The sequence below is a fragment of the Anastrepha obliqua genome, chromosome 1 (genome assembly GCF_027943255.1).
Source record: "Anastrepha obliqua isolate idAnaObli1 chromosome 1, idAnaObli1_1.0, whole genome shotgun sequence".
Lineage (NCBI taxonomy): Eukaryota > Metazoa > Arthropoda > Insecta > Diptera > Tephritidae > Anastrepha > Anastrepha obliqua.
This window is the reverse complement of record NC_072892.1, coordinates 152,495,730-152,515,296: the sequence shown is the minus strand read 5'-3', so window position 1 is coordinate 152,515,296 and position 19,567 is coordinate 152,495,730. Positions and strand designations below refer to the sequence as shown.

General features: G+C 36.5%; 1 protein-coding gene across 1 annotated transcript in view; it reads left to right on the top strand.

Annotated features, from left to right (window-relative positions):
- Positions 1 to 2,823: 2,823 nt before the first annotated feature.
- Positions 2,824 to 19,567, top strand: part of LOC129253283 (actin nucleation-promoting factor WASL) — a 40,135-nt gene continuing 23,391 nt past the window's right edge. The window contains exon 1 of the mRNA XM_054869103.1: positions 2,824 to 4,029. Within this exon, the coding sequence (XP_054725078.1) occupies positions 3,898 to 4,029 (132 nt within the window). The 5' untranslated portion in view covers positions 2,824 to 3,897. The remainder of the gene's footprint in view (positions 4,030 to 19,567) is intronic.

Below are 19,567 nucleotides of genomic sequence, written 5' to 3'. Positions count from 1 at the left end.
CCTTCGATCAGGCACAAGTTTTTTATGTTTTTCAAAAGCTGTATAAATTTTATTGAAATCTACGTAGCGGTTTTTAAGTTACAGTGTTCACCAGTTTTAAAAACATAGTTTTGAGAAAAACGCATTTAAAGTTTTGCTATCGGCTCCGGAGCGGCCGAGCGCCCTTTGTTAATTGTTGAATAACTTGAAAAGTATTTGTCGGATTCACTTCAAATTTTTACACAATATTTTTAAAACATTATACTTTAAGAAAATGCAAAAAAAAAATAAATCGATTTTTTGAAAATTCTGACTACCCCTAACCCCTTAAATTGAAATAAAAAAATAGTAATGAAGTAATAATAATTACTAAAGAATATATTTAAGAAGCTCGTGTTAAAATTTAGGACTAATCGATTTAGCCGTTTCCGAGTAATGTTGGTCACCGTTTTGAGAAAAACGCGTTTAAAGTTTAAAAAGCACTTTACATGGGCTAGGTAACGCCTTTTTAAATTGGCGTGTAACTTCGAAAATATTCACCGGAACGATATGAAATTTTCTGTGTGTATTTCTAAATATATGTATGTACATTAAGAAAAAAAAATCTAATTTTTTTTTAATTCTGACTACCCCTAACACCTTAATATAGTGCAGCATACAAAGTATTTGCCTCGAGCTTTGTGATGTACTGGTAAAAATGTAACAGAGACTCTAAGCAAATGTTACTTACATTGTTCACCTACAGGTCTTTCATAACATCCAGTTGCACAAAAAATCGCAGTGCAGCTAGAACGTAGTAATATGAAGACAGAATTTAGAATTGAATTTGCCTGAAGTTTACAAAATTTACCTCAGTCGAAAACACTGTTATTCTGGAGCCTCTAAGATGACAGTCTAGCTGAAAAATTATGTCCTCAGTCAAGGCTGGAGTTAACCGGAATAGTTTCTATAACTCCCATTCAGCCAAATAAATGTCAGTCCACTCTTTGAGAGCTCATTACCTCCTCTCCACGCGATAATTCTCGAAAGACATTTTCGCCTTTTTTTTTAATAGATGCAATTTTGGTAATTTAATTTCACGGCTTTAATTCGAACTACCAATTTTTGTTTTCTCGTTTAATTGAAATGCATCAAATTTTTGTCGTTTAGTTTGTGATAATCGAATTATACACCAAGACAGATGATTTTGTCTTATCGATTTTCGTTATGAAATGGGTTGCCGAATCGTTAGAATTGTGGTAACAATGCAAATATCGTGAAAATGTGTTAGTGAATGCCACTACTGAAACTATTTCAACACACTTTTTCACAAAGCGAATTGATTACCTTAGGTGGCGCCATTAAAAAACAAAACTTTATTTTTCAAGACTTTAACAAGTCTCACGTTATCAATACAAAAAAAAACACAAACAAAGCAAACAAAATTAGGGGAAATTACTTAAACACAAATATTGCCGCACTATTTTATAAACGTTTTGGAAGACGCCACCTTATGTATTCAATTCGCCTTGTTGTAAATTATAAAAAAAATGTTCAAGTGCTGCCAGATATCTTCAGAATCAAGATTACGCATGGACTTTTATTTTGTTTTTATTATCTTCATGCTATGATTTTTCTAACTAAAGGTCAGTCAGCAGACTGAGGCTGACGTTCTTGAATATTTTCACTATAAACACGCATTTTATAACGAATAAATGCAACTCTGTAAAAAATGACTATACCCTAAACAATATCAAAAGATACACAACAGTGTGTTCGATATTTCGAAAACTCAAAACAAAGTAAAGTAATGTTATGCGAGTTCCATTTCATAAATATGACTTTTTCAAGGATGATAGATAACCAGGTTTGGAGGTATTTTAATAATTCGTGCTTCAAAAATTTGACACACGGCACTTCCTCTTTCCTCGTTTGTTTAATTTAAAAGTCACAAATCTTTAAATCGCAATATTACCAACCCATTCATTAAATATTCGCAAACAAGCAATTTCTATTCCTTCTGTTTGATTCGTTTATACATATATTTGATTCTATTTCAAGCGATGACGTCGTAACTGGTTGCTAAGATCGCGAGAAATGAATTAGTGATTTTCGAAGGGCGCCACCTTTAGTTTCCGTACCCCGTGTGATGACAGTCAAATGTCAAATCCGCAAACATTCAAATTGCAGTTTTTGGAATTCGCCACCTTCGAATCTTTTCTTACAGAAAAGTGTAAATTACACTTTAAAAGCATTGACGACAGTACTTCGCAAAAAAGGTTCATCGAACACTTTTTCTTGTACTCTATTCATTGTACAGATACATAAATAAAAACAATCTCTGCTGGTTATCAAAAAATTTCCATAGCTCATCACCTGTTATCAAAACGCTCTTTTAGCATGGTAAAAATTACTTAAAAATTCAGATGTTTTTCACTAAAAACCATTATTACAGCTAAGAAATATATTAAATGTATTTGTTATTGTAAATTCTCCGAGTCAAAGATTTTATTTTGCATTTTTTTTTTAATTTACCCTGCCAATACGCTTAAGCAAAAAGCACTAACACCATCACACACTTAATCGCATGTCAAACTGACCCCAAGGATACCTATAAAAAAATAGCCAGATAATGTAAATACATATAATAAAATATATTATCATTATAATATATATAAATTTACGTTCCCTAAAATAGGAAGAATAATATTGTTTTTATTTTCGTACAATGGCTCTAGAGCAATCCCCGAACAGACCTAGTGAATTTTTAACAATGTTCTATTCCATACGTTCCAATTGTTGCAATTTCAAATATTTTTATATATTTGTCTCCCTGCAGCGCAGCTTTGTCCGTCAGTTGTTGTTTGACGTTTGATATCGCTGGTGAAAAGTTTCTGAAAAAAAGTTTTCTAATTGCAAAATTTTTCGATTCATTTGCATTTTGATTTTATAACTTCTCATTGGAATTCGCTTGTTAAAAACGACTATAACATATACTAATTGGTGCCAAGAAATTGAAACAGTGTATAGATTTGACGAAAACAAAACTCAAATGTGTGGCAAACGAAAACAACCAGTTTAAAAAAAAGAGTGGGAACGATACATTGCAAATATTGAAAACTCAATCCAGACGCGAAAAATCAATTGATGAAAATCAAAGTAACACTGGTATAGTTTTCTAATAGCGTCTAATAATTTTACAGCGCCAAAGCCTACAAAAGCTTCAAGACAACGTATCCACGCCCACATAAAATTGTTTCAGTAGTGAACGGTTGAAGGCTGTTTCCCGAACGTTAAATATTGTACTTAACACGTATTGTGTTTTTGTGCATTCCTCAGCTATAGTGAGTGGATAGCCTCATATATAGTGCCACAATTTTGATCCACGGCCATTGAATTGTAAACGATAGCTTCAATTTTCCATTCTGAAGTAGGCATCTATGCAGGAGACTCTTCATGTAACAACAACAACAAAGACGATTAAGACAGCAAAAACTACGTTAGTGACTCAACAGCAGCTGCTACTGCTTCCAACGCTACCAGCACAGCTCATTCCAGTTCGTTGTGTTGCGCTTCACACGCATTTGCTGTTGTTACAAGTGTTTCTCAACTGGCGGTATTACTATTGTCACTCACTAACCTTACTAGCTTTTAATGCTGCACACATATTAGTAATCAAGCAAATTTGGCAACTCGAGTGTTTCATTCATGTAGCTCCAGTGCTGCACGTCACTGCACTGGATCGGTCTTTTAATGGATTGTTTTGGAATGTACGCGTTTACGTAAACTTTAATTGAAGCAAAAATTTGCATGTTATGCCCCTCATATCAAGAGCAGAGCTCTATTGTTTGTTTTACTCATTACACAAAAAATAATAAAGAAACATTAAATAAAGCTGTTCTCGGTGCTTGAAAAAAGTCGAAACTAACAAATTTATAAATGAGTACCGGTATGAGATCACAGGAGGGACAGGCGGGGTCGGGACCACGACCAAAAATGAATACATCTAGTGCATTATTGACGACAGAGGAGAATGAGAGTGTCTTCAGACTGCTGGGGAAAAAGTGTCAGGTGAGTGCATGCATAAGCTTATGTACATGCATATATGTATGGCCGGCTAAGCAATTCAATACAAAATTTAAGCAAATCAAAATAATTTTCATAGGCACAAATCATGATTCAATTATTAAAAGTTTGCTCACTAGTGACACTCGAATTTTGACACTCCCTTACAAAAGGTTGTATTTAAGAAGGTGCATAAAAAAGAAAAAAATCAATCCTTTTTGGTAAAAATGGTAGCAAAATAGTATTATATTTTGTTACTTAAATGGAAACAAACTGGGAACGGTTTAAAAAATAAATTTTAATTAATATTTGAATGTAAATAATGGTATAGATAGAAGTGATTAGCGGAAATTGCCTAGTCTAATATTAAAACAAGAAATTATTTCACAAGTCCAAGATTTTATTTTGTGAATTAATTTTTAAATTTAAAACCAATCGCGACGTTTCGCCAATATGAAACTATTTTGTGAAAAATAAATAAATAATTGGCACGTAGAATTCTGTTAGGTGTTTCGCCGAGATCCTCCTCCTATTTGTAGCGCGCGCTCCACAATTGGAAGGCCCTACAGTTTAAAGCCGATTCCGGTAGATGGTTTTTTATGAGAAGCTCTTTCATACTGGTATTGTGCTTTTCTAAGCCTCCTCTGGACACTTCATCCATCCATAGGAAGGTGGGCTCATTGGAAACAAGTTCTGCCGATTTTTTTATAATGAGGTCTGCAATGTAATCGATTACGTCGGGACTATTCAATAATTCTCCCTTCTGTTACTCTTTAGCAAACGCTACCTCTTTGCAAAACATGAGTTCCGTTTAAATCACCACATCATAAAAAATAAAGCTTTGTAAATTCTCCATCTCGATCTCGGATTGCGTCAAATACTCTATCATGTCCTGACTTTAGCGGTATCTATTTCATGTCTTACTACCATAGTCTTGAACATACCGATGAAAACTCTTGAGCGAATTGTTGCTGGTAAGCAGTCCATTTTGAAAATGAAATGTTTTTCTACAAATTTTACTTTTCCTCCACTTTTAGTCAAAATTTCTAGAGCTAGCAACCCAGTGTCTTGCTAAGGGAGCCGATTTGTCAAGAGGGAATGAGAAAGCTGCTTACTGAGCAAACCTTTTATTATTGAATCATGGGCACAAATACATGTGGAACTTTTTTTATTATATTATCTTTTGATAATTTTAAGTTGGATTTCTGGGTTTACTGAGTGAGTGAAAAGCCTGGTCTAGTTATTTTACGTACATCTTGGGGGGAATGGCGTACCTACTTATGTGACGGCCTCCTTTAATTTCTTTTCCACTGGTCGGCCAGAACGTTATTAATCCTTAAGCTCAGCAAACCCAGTGAGAACTAAAATTTCATTTCATGGTATTTCAAGAGTGTGACTTTTATATCATCGAAATGCTTGTATTTAAATTCCTCATAATTTACTATTAAATTAATATTCTACCTACCATATACTACACACCGAGTGTCTGACGACGTTAAAATTATCACATTGAAGCTATAAAAAAGTACTTTTACGAGCCGTTTTACCAATGTCCGGTATTTAACCGAGAACAAACTTAACTGAATCACGAGTTGCAATTACAATTTCATTTTTACCAGCACCTGCGTGGGTGACATCAGGTTAGTTTGACCGTTAGGAGTATTTTACAACAGAATATACAAAACTCCATAATGAATACTCGTAAATTGCTCCAATTTCATTTGAGTTTTTATTTCGATTTTTTTTTACTTTTAATTGTATTTCCTAATATGTAATATAATTTAATAGTAATAGAAAATAAAACAAGACAATCGGCTGAGTGACACCTGAATCGTTCTCTCGGCAATCGGTTCTAAGTTATCGGAATCAGCCGAATTTATATGATAGTCCAATGCCAGCAGTATGCCCCCACAAAAACGACACCCCAATGTTATGGAAAACAAGTGGATGGTAGCGCTTTCTCTGGCGAAGAAGAAGCGATAGAGAATTTTAGAGAATCTCTAGAATGTTTGGAATAACTTTAAATATTATAATAATTAAAAGATTTCCGACTTCTAACAAATAATCTTTATGCACTTGCGAATCGTTGGCAAAATGGAATTGAATATATTAATTTCACTATTATCAGCTGCCATTTTTATTTCGTTCAGCACAAATTATTAGAAATTAACTGACAGATGTATGTTGGTCAAACATTTAGAAAATGGTCCTAAATTAATGCGATATACATTCGACGTCAAAAAAAAGTGTACACCGTACATATTGACAAGTTTTTACTAATTATTTAATTACTTTTCAATTTCAATTATTCTTTTATATACACACAGTTCGTAATACGTAATACAACAAAAGCTATATAAAACAAAGTTTCAAATTTTGTACACAATTTTTCGCAAAATTTAGGCAAATTCTCTAACTTTTTACTCAGAATTTCTGAAAAATTTTCAAGTATGCAATTTTATAGCTCATTAAAATTTGTGCAAGTGTTAAGTAGGTCAAAAATCACACTGTTTATTGAGAATTTTTTTCGGTCGCGGTCTTCTGCATTTTCTACATTTAACGCCTACTCCACATTTTTTTGTATGAAAGATAACACCCAACACCGTCAGTAGATAAAATGGTCAGAAATCAACGCGATTTTTAAACCACTTGAGACTGACATTTTATCGTAACCAAAAATCAATGAACTATAAAACTGAAATTTTTCTAAAAAATCTGGGTAAAAATTTGGTTATTTTGATGAAAATTTATAAAATGCAATAAATTTTCATCAAAATAACCAAATTTTTACCCAGATTTTTTAGAAAATTTTCAGTTTTACAGTTTTTATATAAAAACTTCAATGCAATAAATTTTCATCAAAATAACACAATTTTTACCCAGATTTTTTAGAAAATTTCAGTTTTTACGAATGGTATTTGTTGTAGTATAAACTAAATTTTTATAAAAAAATAATTAAAATTACATTTTTTTATTATTTCCAATACAAAGTACAATCTGTTAGTATTAACAATAAGTAATAGGCGTGGTTGGTTGGAATCAAAATGTTCTTTTCCTTTGGACGAGAGCATTATTGGCTTTCTTAGTTTCTTTCCGAGTTTAACAAAGCGCGCCAGTAGTTTCTTTCTCGTGCTAACCGGCGCCAGTTGGACACACCAAGTGAAGCCAAGTCCTTCTCCACCTGATTTTCCAACGCAAAAGAGGCCTTCTTCTTCCTCTGCTACCACCAACTGGTACCGCATCGAATACTTTCAGAGCAGGAGCGTTTGTGTCCATTTGGACGACATGACCCAGCCAACGTAGCCGCTGGAACTTTATTCGCTGTGCTATGCCTATGTCGTCGTAAAGCCCATAAAGCTCTTCGTTCCATCGCCTGCGATATTCGCCGTTGCCAACGTGCAAAGGTCCAAAAATCCTCCGCAGAATCTTTCTCTCAAACACTCCAAGCGTCGCTTCATCGGATGTTGTCATCGTCCAAGCTTCTGCGCCATACGTTAGGACGGGCATGATGAGAGTCTTGTAGAGTGTTATTTTCATTCGTCGAGAGAGGACTTTACTACTCAATTGCCTACTTACTCCAAAGTAGCACTTGTTGGCAAGAGAGATTCTACGTTGGATTTCAAGGCTGACATTGTTATCGGTGTTAATGCTGGTTGCTAGATAAACGAAGTTTCTTACAACCTCGAAATCATAACTGTCAACAGTGACGTGGGTGCCGATACGCGAGTGCGCCGACTGTTTGTTTAATAACAGGAGGTACTTCGTTTTGTCCTCGTTGACCACCAGACCGATTTGCTTTGCCTCTTTATCCAGTTTTGAGAAGGTAGAACTAAGGCGGATGATGTCAATATTGTTAAAGCCGATGATGTCAATATCATCGGCATACGCCAACAGTTGTACGCTCTTATAAAAAATTGTGCCTGAGCGATTAAGTTCTGCGGCTCGTACGATCCTTTCCAACATCAGGTTAAAGAAGTCCCACGACAGCGGGTCGCCCTGTCTAAAACCTCGTTTGGTACCAAACGGCTCGGAGAGGTCCTTCTAATTCTGTCGGCGATGCTGGTGTTGAGCAACGTCATCTTGCATAGCCGTATTAGTCTTGCGGGGATACCAAATTCAGGCATCGTGGCATATAGGTAACTCCTTTTCGTACTGTCGAATGCAGCTTTGAAGCCGGCGAAAAGATTGTGTGTGTCGATTCTCCTTTCATGGGTTTGTTTCCAGGCCTAAAGCCACACTGATAAGGTCCAATCAGTAGGTTGACGGTGGGCTTCAGCCTTTCACACAATACCTCGCTAAAACCTTATAGGCTTTAGTATTAGTATTTAGTTACAATTTTACTAGCATAAATAATATTAAAATACGATGAAAACCTGGTGGTATTTTGCGCTTAAGTCTTCTTGGTTGAAGTCCCATTACTAGACTCATTTTTAGACTCCTGGTATCAGACTCATTTTTAGGTTTTTGTGCTTTAGTTGTCGCAAGATATGCTTACTGCTGCTTCTCTTTACTGTTTCAGTGACTGTGTCTATGCCGAGGTCGTGGTGTATATTGCAATTTCTTATGTGCCAATCTGTGTTTGTGATTGTTCTTGGCATCTTAGATTGGCTGCTTTGTATAAATTGTAGGTTTGATTTACTGACAGTTCCCCATTTTTATAGTCTGTATGTCCATGTCGGTCTTCTTATTGATTTATACTCGTATATTATTTGCTTATTAAATGAGCTTAGGTTTGATTGTTTTCCTAGTAGCCAGTAGAGTAGTCGGAATTTGTTTGTCATCTCACTTCTCTTGTTCATTATGTGTTGTTTCAATCGTGTTTGAGCCAATTGATATTCCTAAATACTTTTTATTTGAGTATACTTTTATGTATTTTCTTTTAATTTGGATTAAATATCTTGCAGATTTTCTCTTTGTGTTTTGTCTGAATTGAGGTACTCCAGCTGTCGGGGTTATGATTTCAGAGCATTCATCGTCGTATTTTATGAAGTAGTGTCTGTCAGTTATATAGCTTTTAATTACAAAATAAATAAATAAATACTCAAAACTTATCAATATATGGTGTACGCTTTCTTTTGACGCTGAGTACATTTGAAGAAACTGATTTTGTATGAGGTACTGGGATGAGTAGAGGGCGCAAAACACCTTAAGGGGGCAGCTCTTGCAGACATCAAGTTTTTCAATTATTTTTTGCGAAAAACTGATAGTATTTATTATCTTAAAATAAATTACATATTAATATTCAATTTTTTTTTTAATAAAAATGGTTAGTGATAATTAATAATATATAAAAATTGAGGTACATGCAAATGCCAATAAGTTAAACAATATCGCTGTAAAATTTTAAGTTGATTGTTAACTTTTTGAGTTACCCTATGATCAGTTGATCAATGTTTAAATAAAATACAGGGAATGTTTAAATAAAACAACACAGAGTTAAATTTCAGGCAAATTTATTTTATTTCCTTTAAAATATGACTCGTCTGAAGCAATACACTTGTCCCAACGTTTAACTCAGTCCTCCATGGACTCCTGGTAGGATGATTAAGAGATGGCATTCAGCTCCTTCGTCGCATTCTCTTTGATCTCCTCTTTCGTTTGAAATCTCCTTCCATGAAGTGGTAACTTCAACTTGGGAAACAAAAAGAAGTCACACGGGGCCATATCAGATGAATACGGTGCTTGCACGATGGTAATTACTTGGTGTTTGGTCAAGTAATCCAGCACGATTTGGGCTCGGTGCGATGGCGCGTTATTATCATGCAAAATCCAAGAATTGTTTGCCCTCATAACGGATAAATAATATTCTTTATTGGCTGTCTGGCCTGATGGAAGGTACTCATGGTGTCCTACGCCTTGGCAATCGAAGAAAACAGTTAACATCACCTTCACGGTACTTTTTGATCATAGAGTATATTCGACAGCGCGGAAAAAAACGTATTGCGAGAAAAACACGGTTAAAGTTTTCGTTTTTACTCGTCTTTCCTTCGACGCTCATCACTTCACTGACTTTCTGGGGACTTTTTAGACTTTCTATTGAGCTTAAAACATTGACAAGATATTCTTTACATTGTATATGAATTTTTAAAGCAAAAAAAAAAAAATGGAAAATTTGAAAGTACTGGAGGAGCTGCCCCCCTTAGGGTCAAAGTGCGAGTTTTACCCTTCTTCAATTCGTTCCATGGCGCAAACATCCTTTGTTGGCTGTTTGGCCAAGCTTCTCATCTAATTTGTGTTGTGCCTCTTGAACGACAGATGGAACTTCTACATGGCACATCTTGCCATAGCTTGCCTATTAGAATAAAGCTCTTGTATCAGCACAGCAAATATGAAAGTTTATACATAGATTTCCAGCAGCATTTTTTACGAAAAATGTATACAAATCCAAATAATCTAAAATAAGGGCGACTGTTTATGGCAATTCTTTTTGTTGATTTTACAACAAATATCTTACCACATACACACTCGCATATTATTATTGTCGCTCTGAAGCTATGTTTTTACTTACGACCAAACGCTGTTGTAAACCTGTCGCCTTCGCCTCAGCCCATGTAGGCACTCAAATCAAAACCCATGCCTTACGTTTAAAAAGCGACCCAAATACGGGACTTGTATACATTCCGTCATCGTGGTCAGCTTAAAAAAGTCGATTTGCCATCTTTGTAATTATTGCACAAAACAAAAATGAAAAAAAAAACAAAAACAAAACAAATCCACGGGCTTAGTAAAAGTAGAGGCATAGATAAAAACAAACATTAACAATGGTAAAACGCGCTTTTAAAGAGCATACAATCGATTGCAACAACAATAATGGTTTTGACAAAAAGCCGATGAACGATAGATAAAGCAACAGAAATAAATAAATATACATTTAAAGAAAACAAACACGCAAGACACCAAAAGAGTAACTAATAGACACATTTTTTTGTGTGTTAATTTCCAAGACATCAAAAACGTAAGGCAATTATAAAGTTTTGTTATATTTGCATTATATTTACAGACATAAATCTCAGCTACATATAATACATACATACATATGTATGTAAATCACAATTCCACAAAACGATTGTGCATTCACAAAACATCTGTTCGTAAATTATACTCGTACAAATATTTACGATTACGTCTAACAACAAATTACGAATACTAGCGGGAATGTCGTTGGCTTTGCAGTCGGTTTTGCTTTGGTTTGCTAATATTTCAGTTTATAGGTCCACAGTTCTCGCAAAGTGCTGACAATGGAGCAGAATTTCCCAAATGTATCTAAGTTCTGTGTGTCACTGATTCGTTCTCTAAGTTCTCTTCGTATACTAAACGGTTTTCCGATAACAGGTGTTAGGCGTTAAACAGGAGAGATGATTAACAATTTTTTATGACCGTATTTGGATGGTATTAGTCTGGACACACTTTTATTTTCAACAAAACGGCGCTACGTGGCGCTACACAAGCAACGAAATCATTTATCATTTACGGGAAAAGTTTCCGGACCGTGTTATCTCTCGAAGAGGTGATCACAAATGGCCACCGAAATCTTGTGATTTAACTCCTTGTGACATTTTTCTTTGGGGCCACGTGAAAGAGTAGGTCTGCGCCAACAGCCCAGGGTCGATTCAAGACCTCAAAGATGGAATTAGTGAGGCTATCGAGGACATAGGGCAGCCACTTTGCAATTCGGTTATGGAAAATTTCATGAAAAGAATATTGTCATCTAAGCGTGGTCGTTGAGGTCATTTGCCTGATGTTATTTTCCACTATTAACGGCACACCTTCCTCTTTATAATGAAATAAACATCCGATCATTTATATTAAAAAGTAGCATTTTTCTTTGGATATCAAAATAACATCTCTCATTGGAAAACTCTGTATTTTACGAGCCATTATAAAATGACAGTAGGTTCTACATTACCAGATCGATCAGAATTTACATCGGGTCGAAGACTGTTACTTCGGTAGCATTTCTCAAATGTTTATACTTTAACAACAACAAGAACAAGTTTTAGAAAGCACACGGGTAAAGAAGGAGACAAATTCACTTAAGGTGGTCTAGAGCTCGAAAATCAGGAATTTTTTATACAATAAAACAAAATAAAAAACTATATTATATTTAAATTATTCCGGCTTTTTATTTAACTTATTTTACATACAAAAAAGAATTTTTTTTTTTTTAAATGGCGCTGAAGTTGACCCTCCCGAAAAATTGGACCTGAACGGGGTTGTGCATTTTTACTCTTCGATTTATCTGAAACACAAAAACCAAAAAAATTAATAATCAGTGGGCTTGTAGTAGCTATGCCCCGTACTTGAATAAAAAAAAATTTCACAAAATGGTGCGGTTTTGTATTTAACACTCTAAAAATCGGTTTCTTTTCAGTTTTTTAATCAAAAAAATACGAAATAATTGAAATAATAATATGATTGTAGTACGGGCTTTAGCCATTGTTGTTGTAAACAACATATTAAAATTACAAACGATTCGGTCGAATAGTTTGTTTTTGTATTTTGACAACACCAGGCCGAAAAAAGTCGTTTCGAGAAAAATGAGTTTAAAGTTTAAGGTACAGGAGGGCGCGCACCGCTCTCTACCTAATTAATGGGCTGTAGAAGCTATAATATGGGGAATTTCCGTATGAAAATTTCACAGTATATTCTTAAGATACTGTACTTTCGAAATATCGAAAAAACCAAAAATCGATTTTTCGAAATTTCTAGACCACCGTGTCGCCTTAAATGATAAACGTGACTTCGGCGGATATATTTGTTGAGCGGTCACAGCTTGAAAAACTTTGGAATATTTATGGTGGTGGTGGAGGTGTTGTCTGAGTGACACAGCCCAAACCCAATTAGCACAAAGATGCCATTTTGATACACCACTTGTAGAACCACTACTTTTTACTGGTCGAACCTTCTAGATTTGACTTTGAATCTGCCTGTGTCGTCTATTTTATTTTCTGCAATTTCTTTCAAGTTAACATCGAGCATTCTACTACGTAGAGCACCCAGACTTGCGCACTCTCACAGATGGTGAAATATAATACTATTTCTTTAGATTCTTCTTGAATGCAGCTTCTGCATCTCTCGTTGTACGTCCACCCCATCTGCCTGGCATAGCCTCCCAAATTATTGTTGACGTAACTCTGCGACGCATTATTTCTATTTGAACTGGTGTTTGCCCGGTAGCCGCCCAAAGATCATCGTTGCTTATATGATAGTATCAGGCCAGAATATCCGGATTGTCTTTCGTATCCAACGGTTTAGGAAGGATTGCAATGATTGTGATATGCTTGTTGTTAAGTTCCATGTTTCGCATCCGTACAGATCTATCGACTTCACGTTGGTATCAAATATTTTCAGTTTTGTGTGCCTGAAGATGAGGGTTGATCTCCATACCTTGTCTATCATGCCAAATGCAACGCTTCCTTTAGATATTCGATTGCGTATGTCAGTTATTGATCCGCCGTTTTTTGATTTTATGCTCCCAAGGTAAGCGACGTGTCGGCAATTTGAAGGACTTGCGATCGGTGTAGTTAATCCGCATAACTTTGGTCTTTGCTTTGTTAATTTTTAGACCTGTTTGTTCTACTGCATGGCATACCGCTTGTAGTTTAGCTGATGCATCTGAGTATTTGTGCGATAGTAAACAAATATCGTCCGCATAGTCTAGGTCTTCAAGCCGGCTGCCTAAACCCCAGCAAATGCCCCTGCTGACCGCACACGCTTGTCGCATTGCTAGGTTCAGGACTAGGTTGAACAAGAGTGGAGATAATACACATCCTTGCCTAACACCGGTTTGAACTTCGATACAACCACTTAGAGCGCGGCATAAGGAAAATATATGGTCCGTTTAAAACAATAGACTGCACTTACCGCATTCGCCCGCAACAATGAAATCGAAGAAATTCGTCAAAGACAAACTGTACGTTTTCTCAAAGCCCAACGGATTAACTGGATTGGACACGTACTGCGCATGACGAAAGAGCGAAATGCTAGGAAAGCTTTTATTTTAACACCCAATGGAGGAAGAAAACAAGGGCGCCCACGGAAAAGATTAGTAGATGCGTCGAATGAGGTATTAAGGAAATGAACGTACACAACTGGAGAGTTGAAGCCATGGATAAAATAAAGTGTAGAAAAATTGTTGATGAAGCTATGGTCCACCACGGACTGTGAAGCTAAGAAGAAGAGTAAGAAAATAAGTTCCTATAAATAATGTATTGCGACTGGCAAAGGGTTGTCATAGATTTCAGTAATAAAAACAGTTTATCTTTGTGTGCAGATCGCTCAGAAAGGTAGAAAATTGATATACGATAACATTTATGTTCTACTGTTTGGTATTTTTTATTAATACTTTTACAAAAGGTGCGTTCGAGAGTAAACAAACCTTTTAAGCAAATAAAAATGAAAAATTTTATTTTTGAACGGAAGATTTATAGAGCGAAGTTGGTAGCACGTTTGCGGAAAAAGTCCTGTTTAGCTTAGTATGCATTTTTTATGTAAATTTACCCCCGAAAGCTAGTAATTTGTCATTTCTTCTTTTGAAAATGTACTTTATAAGAAATTTTGTGACACAGGCATACCAATAGAATATTGAAAAATATCTACACTTTTTTAACAGTTATATAAATACGAGTAAGTGTGGTCATATACTATATATGTATGTATATATGTGTTTGTAGTTGCGATATACATGTGAGTATGTGTGTAATAGGTTGTGATAAGATAAGTTGTTGAAAAATTGCTGCTATAATATCAAAGTTATTAATACGCACACTCTTGTCGCTGCTATTTGAAATTCAAAGTTAAAAATTTGTTGAGTCGATTTTTACCTTACCTTTTTACTTTTTCTTCAGCTGACTAATTTCAAATATTTCTCTTGGTAAACATACTTCATTGCCACTACTATTTTAAATTAGTCACTTTACAGGGAAATATGCATCAGCGCAAAAATATTTTTGGAACAATTGGTTGGTTGGTTAAAGTGGTGATTATTCAACTAGCGATTCCGCACCGTTTTGTTGCCACATCCTCGCTTAAACGAGTTGTTAACAATAATTTACAGCAAAACTTTATTCAGTTTGTGCGGTTTAAGAACCTTATTGAGTTGTTAATATCTAAGCCAGACAGCTGTTCGAGACTCTCGAGACTCTGAAGAAAGATTGTTTCCTTTTTCTCCGGTTGTTTACAACTGTGACAGTATGTATTACAGGGTTTGATTGAAAAGTATTGTGCCTTATTTTTTTTAAGCAGTTTTATTAAACCTTTTGGCTTATACAACTAATATTCTTCAAAATAGGACCCTTGAGCGTCAATACACCGCTGGTAGCGGTCCTTCCACTACAGGAAATATTTTTTAAACTCATCTGCCGGAATCGCGTTCAATTCGGCTTTCACAGTTTTTTGGATCGCCTCAATGGAGTCGAAACACCTCCCCTTCAGCTTTTTTTTCAGGCGCGGGAACAAGAAGAAGTCCGGAGGGGACAGGTCTGGGCTGTAGGGAGCGTGGGGAAGCAGCGGAACCCCCATCTTGGCCAATGCAGATGTGCAGAGGTCGTTTGCGTCGTCGAAGCCCTTCCAGATCGTTGTTCGTCTTCGACGTCCTCCCGGCCTTCCTTGAACGACTTGTGCCATCGTTTTACCTGGGCACTGGACAGAAGCTTGGTCCCCGTAAGCCTCCTTGAGTAGCCCAATGGTTTCGGTACTCGTGTTGTTTAGCTTTACGCAAAATTTGATAGAGTAACGTTGCTCCAACGATCGCTGCATTTTCGCCACTGCAAAATCCTAACATACCAGCGAACCAGCGAACTGGGACCGGTTTCTAGTGGAAGGAGAAGGTCCAACGATCATTTTCCCCCACCAGCCGATTAAGTTCAGGCTCATTACTTTTCAATCAAACCCTGTATGAGGGATTCCCATTTTGTCTGCTTGTTCTCCGATGGACCAAAAGCCAGTTATGACTGCCGTTAGTCTCCAGACTTCACGTCGTTTCATGTTTATTAGTGTCGACGATTGCTTGAGGTTGTAGGTGGGCCATAACGTTCTACTAATTTTGCATGTCGTCTGGTCTCTCCATCTACAATCCGCGATTCGGAGGTATACATATTAGGGAAATTATTCTCTTGACTGCACCTGATGGTAAGAAAACCGATTCTACAAGATCGTTACTCATGGCAGATGCCCCTCTTGGCAGTTCATCTGCTTTTTCGTTCAATGTTCCGATGCCACGGGGCCCAGATTAAAGTAACTTTATAGTTTACGCTCAAGGTGTTAAGGCTATTCCACCCCTTTAGAGGTTGTTGTAGCCGAACCCAGTGGCTGGATTGCAGCTTGGCTATCCGAAAGAATAGCGATATTGCCCTTAAAAGAGAAATCTGAGATTAATAGTTTACAGGTTTCCCCAATTGCCAGTACCTCCGCCTGGAAGAAGGGAGACGCACAGATTTTTCAATTTTACCTCTGTGAGAATATATACCAACTCGAATACCACAATCCATTTCACTGCCATCTTAAAGACTGTAGTGCCGAAGTTGTTTAGAGAGAATCCCTTATTCCATTCTTCCTTAGATGGAAAGAGAGTGGCAAAATTCCTATTGAATGTTATCGGCGGGCCGATGTAGTCAGTCCTCTCCGAGGTTAACTGAGTTTGTCGCGGCAATAGGCTTGAACGAACATACTTTTTTTCTTCCCAGCGACCCGCTTGATTTAACCTAATCGCTTTTTTTTGCAGCAATATTTCACAAGAAAATACTCTGGCGCTGCTTAAAAATATGTTAAAAATGAGATGGCAATGAAATCAAGCAGGTTGTAAGTGACTTTAAGCACTCACCCACGCTTCAGTCAAATACTCTTTGCTTAAATATTTAAATTTTTTTTTTAATTTTTTTTTTTTTTTTAATTTTTCAAAACTATAATTCTAGAACCACAAAAACGCAAAATCATACTTATTTTTATCTATAACATTTGCCTTAGGTATTTGTTGAAATCTGTTTTTAAACCATTTCGGGGTCATTTGTATGCGCATAGGTATGTAAATTTTGATGATCACACAACTACTAGGCTGTTCAATAAGTTTTGTGGTTCGATAAAAAACACACAATTTTATGGTTTGAAATACGTTTTATTTTTCAGTATAGTCTCTCTGTACATCAGTACACCGGCTCCAACGAGATTCCAGTTTATGAATTTCATACCTGAAGTGAGAATCTTAAAGTGCTGCAAAAAACGCTTCCACAGCTGTTATGACCTCATTATTTGATGAAAAGCGCTTTCCACACATGAACTTTGTTAGGTCTGGAAACGGATGAAAGTCACTGGGGGCCAAATCTGGTGAATACGGTGAATGCTCCAACAATTTGAACTTTAATTCATGGATTTTAGCCATTGTCAAAATGCTTTTGTGACTCGGTGCATGCATTACCCCGACGAAATAGAATTTTTTCTTTTGCAAACTAAGTCTTTTTTCACGAATTTTTTCGTTTAGCTGGTCTAAAAGGTTACAAAAATATTGAGAATTTATTGGTTTACCAGTTTTCAGGTAGGTAATCCACAAACGAAATTCCTTTCGCATTCCAAATCACTGATGCTAAAATCTTGGCCAATTTCTGGACACAAACTCGTTTCGGAGCCGAAGAACCAGGTTCATACCACTGTTCAGCCTCTTCTTTTGTTTTGCAATCATGGTGATAAACCCAAGTTTCATCTATAGTGATGAATCGATGTACAAAATCCACTTTATCCTTTCAAAAACGCTATAAATGTTGCTGCGAAAGTCGCATTCGAATGTGTTTTTGTTCTATTGTAAGCGAATGCGGCACTCATTGTGCACACACTTTCAACATTCGTTCATAAATTTCTTTCCAAAAATTCAATCACTGCACGATACTTGATTTTTCCACTATGACATGTCGATACTAAATGGCTTGTAAACAAAAAATTAAATGACAGATTGAAATGAAACTGGACAAACGTTCTCTCTTATCGAACCGCAAGACTTATTGAACTACCTAGTAATATACAACCATATCTTTATCATTATTTTCTAGTAATAAGTAGGTGTACTATGGCTAATACTTTTGATTATTCTTATCAAAAATGTTTAGTTTGTGTTTGTTAATTGTCACAACAGTTTCGTTGCATAATGCGAGCCGCAAATCACCCAACACCTGCGTACAAATAAACAATGCTACAGAGTGCACTCTGCTCATATTGACCACTGATCGGTCCAGGGAAGTGAGCAAAGTGGCTGACATTGGCCTTTAATAAGCACCTGTAAAAATTAATACTCTGACATATTGATTTTTATACGCTCAGACCCCATGAATACATAAATACATACGTATGTGTATGTATGTGCTTATGGTGCTGCTTATACGTTCGTCTACTGCCGGCTGGCAAGCTGGAAGCAATAAGTACCGCATTAAGCTATTTGCACTCAGCTAATATTTACAACACTCAGTCTCTTATTGTTTTCTTAATGGCACACATCCGAATTGTTGTTGTTGTTAACCTCATATTCCTCTGGCCCACTTTTCGAATACTTGTGATGTGTGTCGCGAGGATTGTCTTCAAAATACGCGCTTATATTTCAACCCCGGCAAATGCTAATCGCATATTATTTCATATTTGGCTGCATTGTAAAGGGAAGGCCATCAGCTGGATTCTTTTTCAAGAAGTTATTAAACAAATAAATAAAATTAAATAAAATGGTGCGTAAACTTTTGTTATGTGTTTGGCCGAGCCCCTTCTCCTATTTGTGGCGCGCGTCTTGGTGCTGTTTTACAAATGAAGGGACCTACAGTTTCAAGCCGACTCCGAATGGCAGCTATTTTTTTATGAGGAGCTTTTTCATGGCAGAATATACTTGGAGGATTTCCATAGCCTGCCGAGGATTCATTTTTCTATCATTTTGCAGTTTCATGAACCTACGCACTAGTCACGCACCAGCCCATTCGGTTACGGCGGCCGTCTTATAAAACAAAATTCAATGGTTATGCTCACTAAAAAAAGTAAATCTTCCGAATATAATTCCATATCAATAGTTGCCTGCAGTAGCTCATCTACTAATCCTATTTTCCATGATCTCCTTGTTGGTTTCTCACGCACTCTTAAACTTAAGGGCCTAGAGCGCATAGCATCATTATGTGTCTAATCTCAGCTCCGAGGCGGGCAATTGGCACACATGAAAGAGTGAAAATGAGGAATACATTTCCACCCCACTGTCTTTTTTGTGCTCTACTCATTACATTACCTCATCCAAACCCAATCCCCTCAATAAACCAAAAAGCCGAGCGTAGGTGCCTTTCTTCCGGCCGAGATATTTAATCTTTAATTCTCACTATGGCATCACATTCGAGAAGAAGGTGTGTTGGAGCTTCCGAGAATTGGTCACAGAAACGACAGACGTCGGTGGACCATATCGCCAGGCTGTGAAGTTGACTGTGCAATCTGCAGTGACCTGTGATAACGCCAGTGAGCAGACTCTCTCTCTCTTTCTTAGCTTCAGAGTCTGAGGTGTACCATAGCTTCATCAACAATCCTACTCTAATTCAGT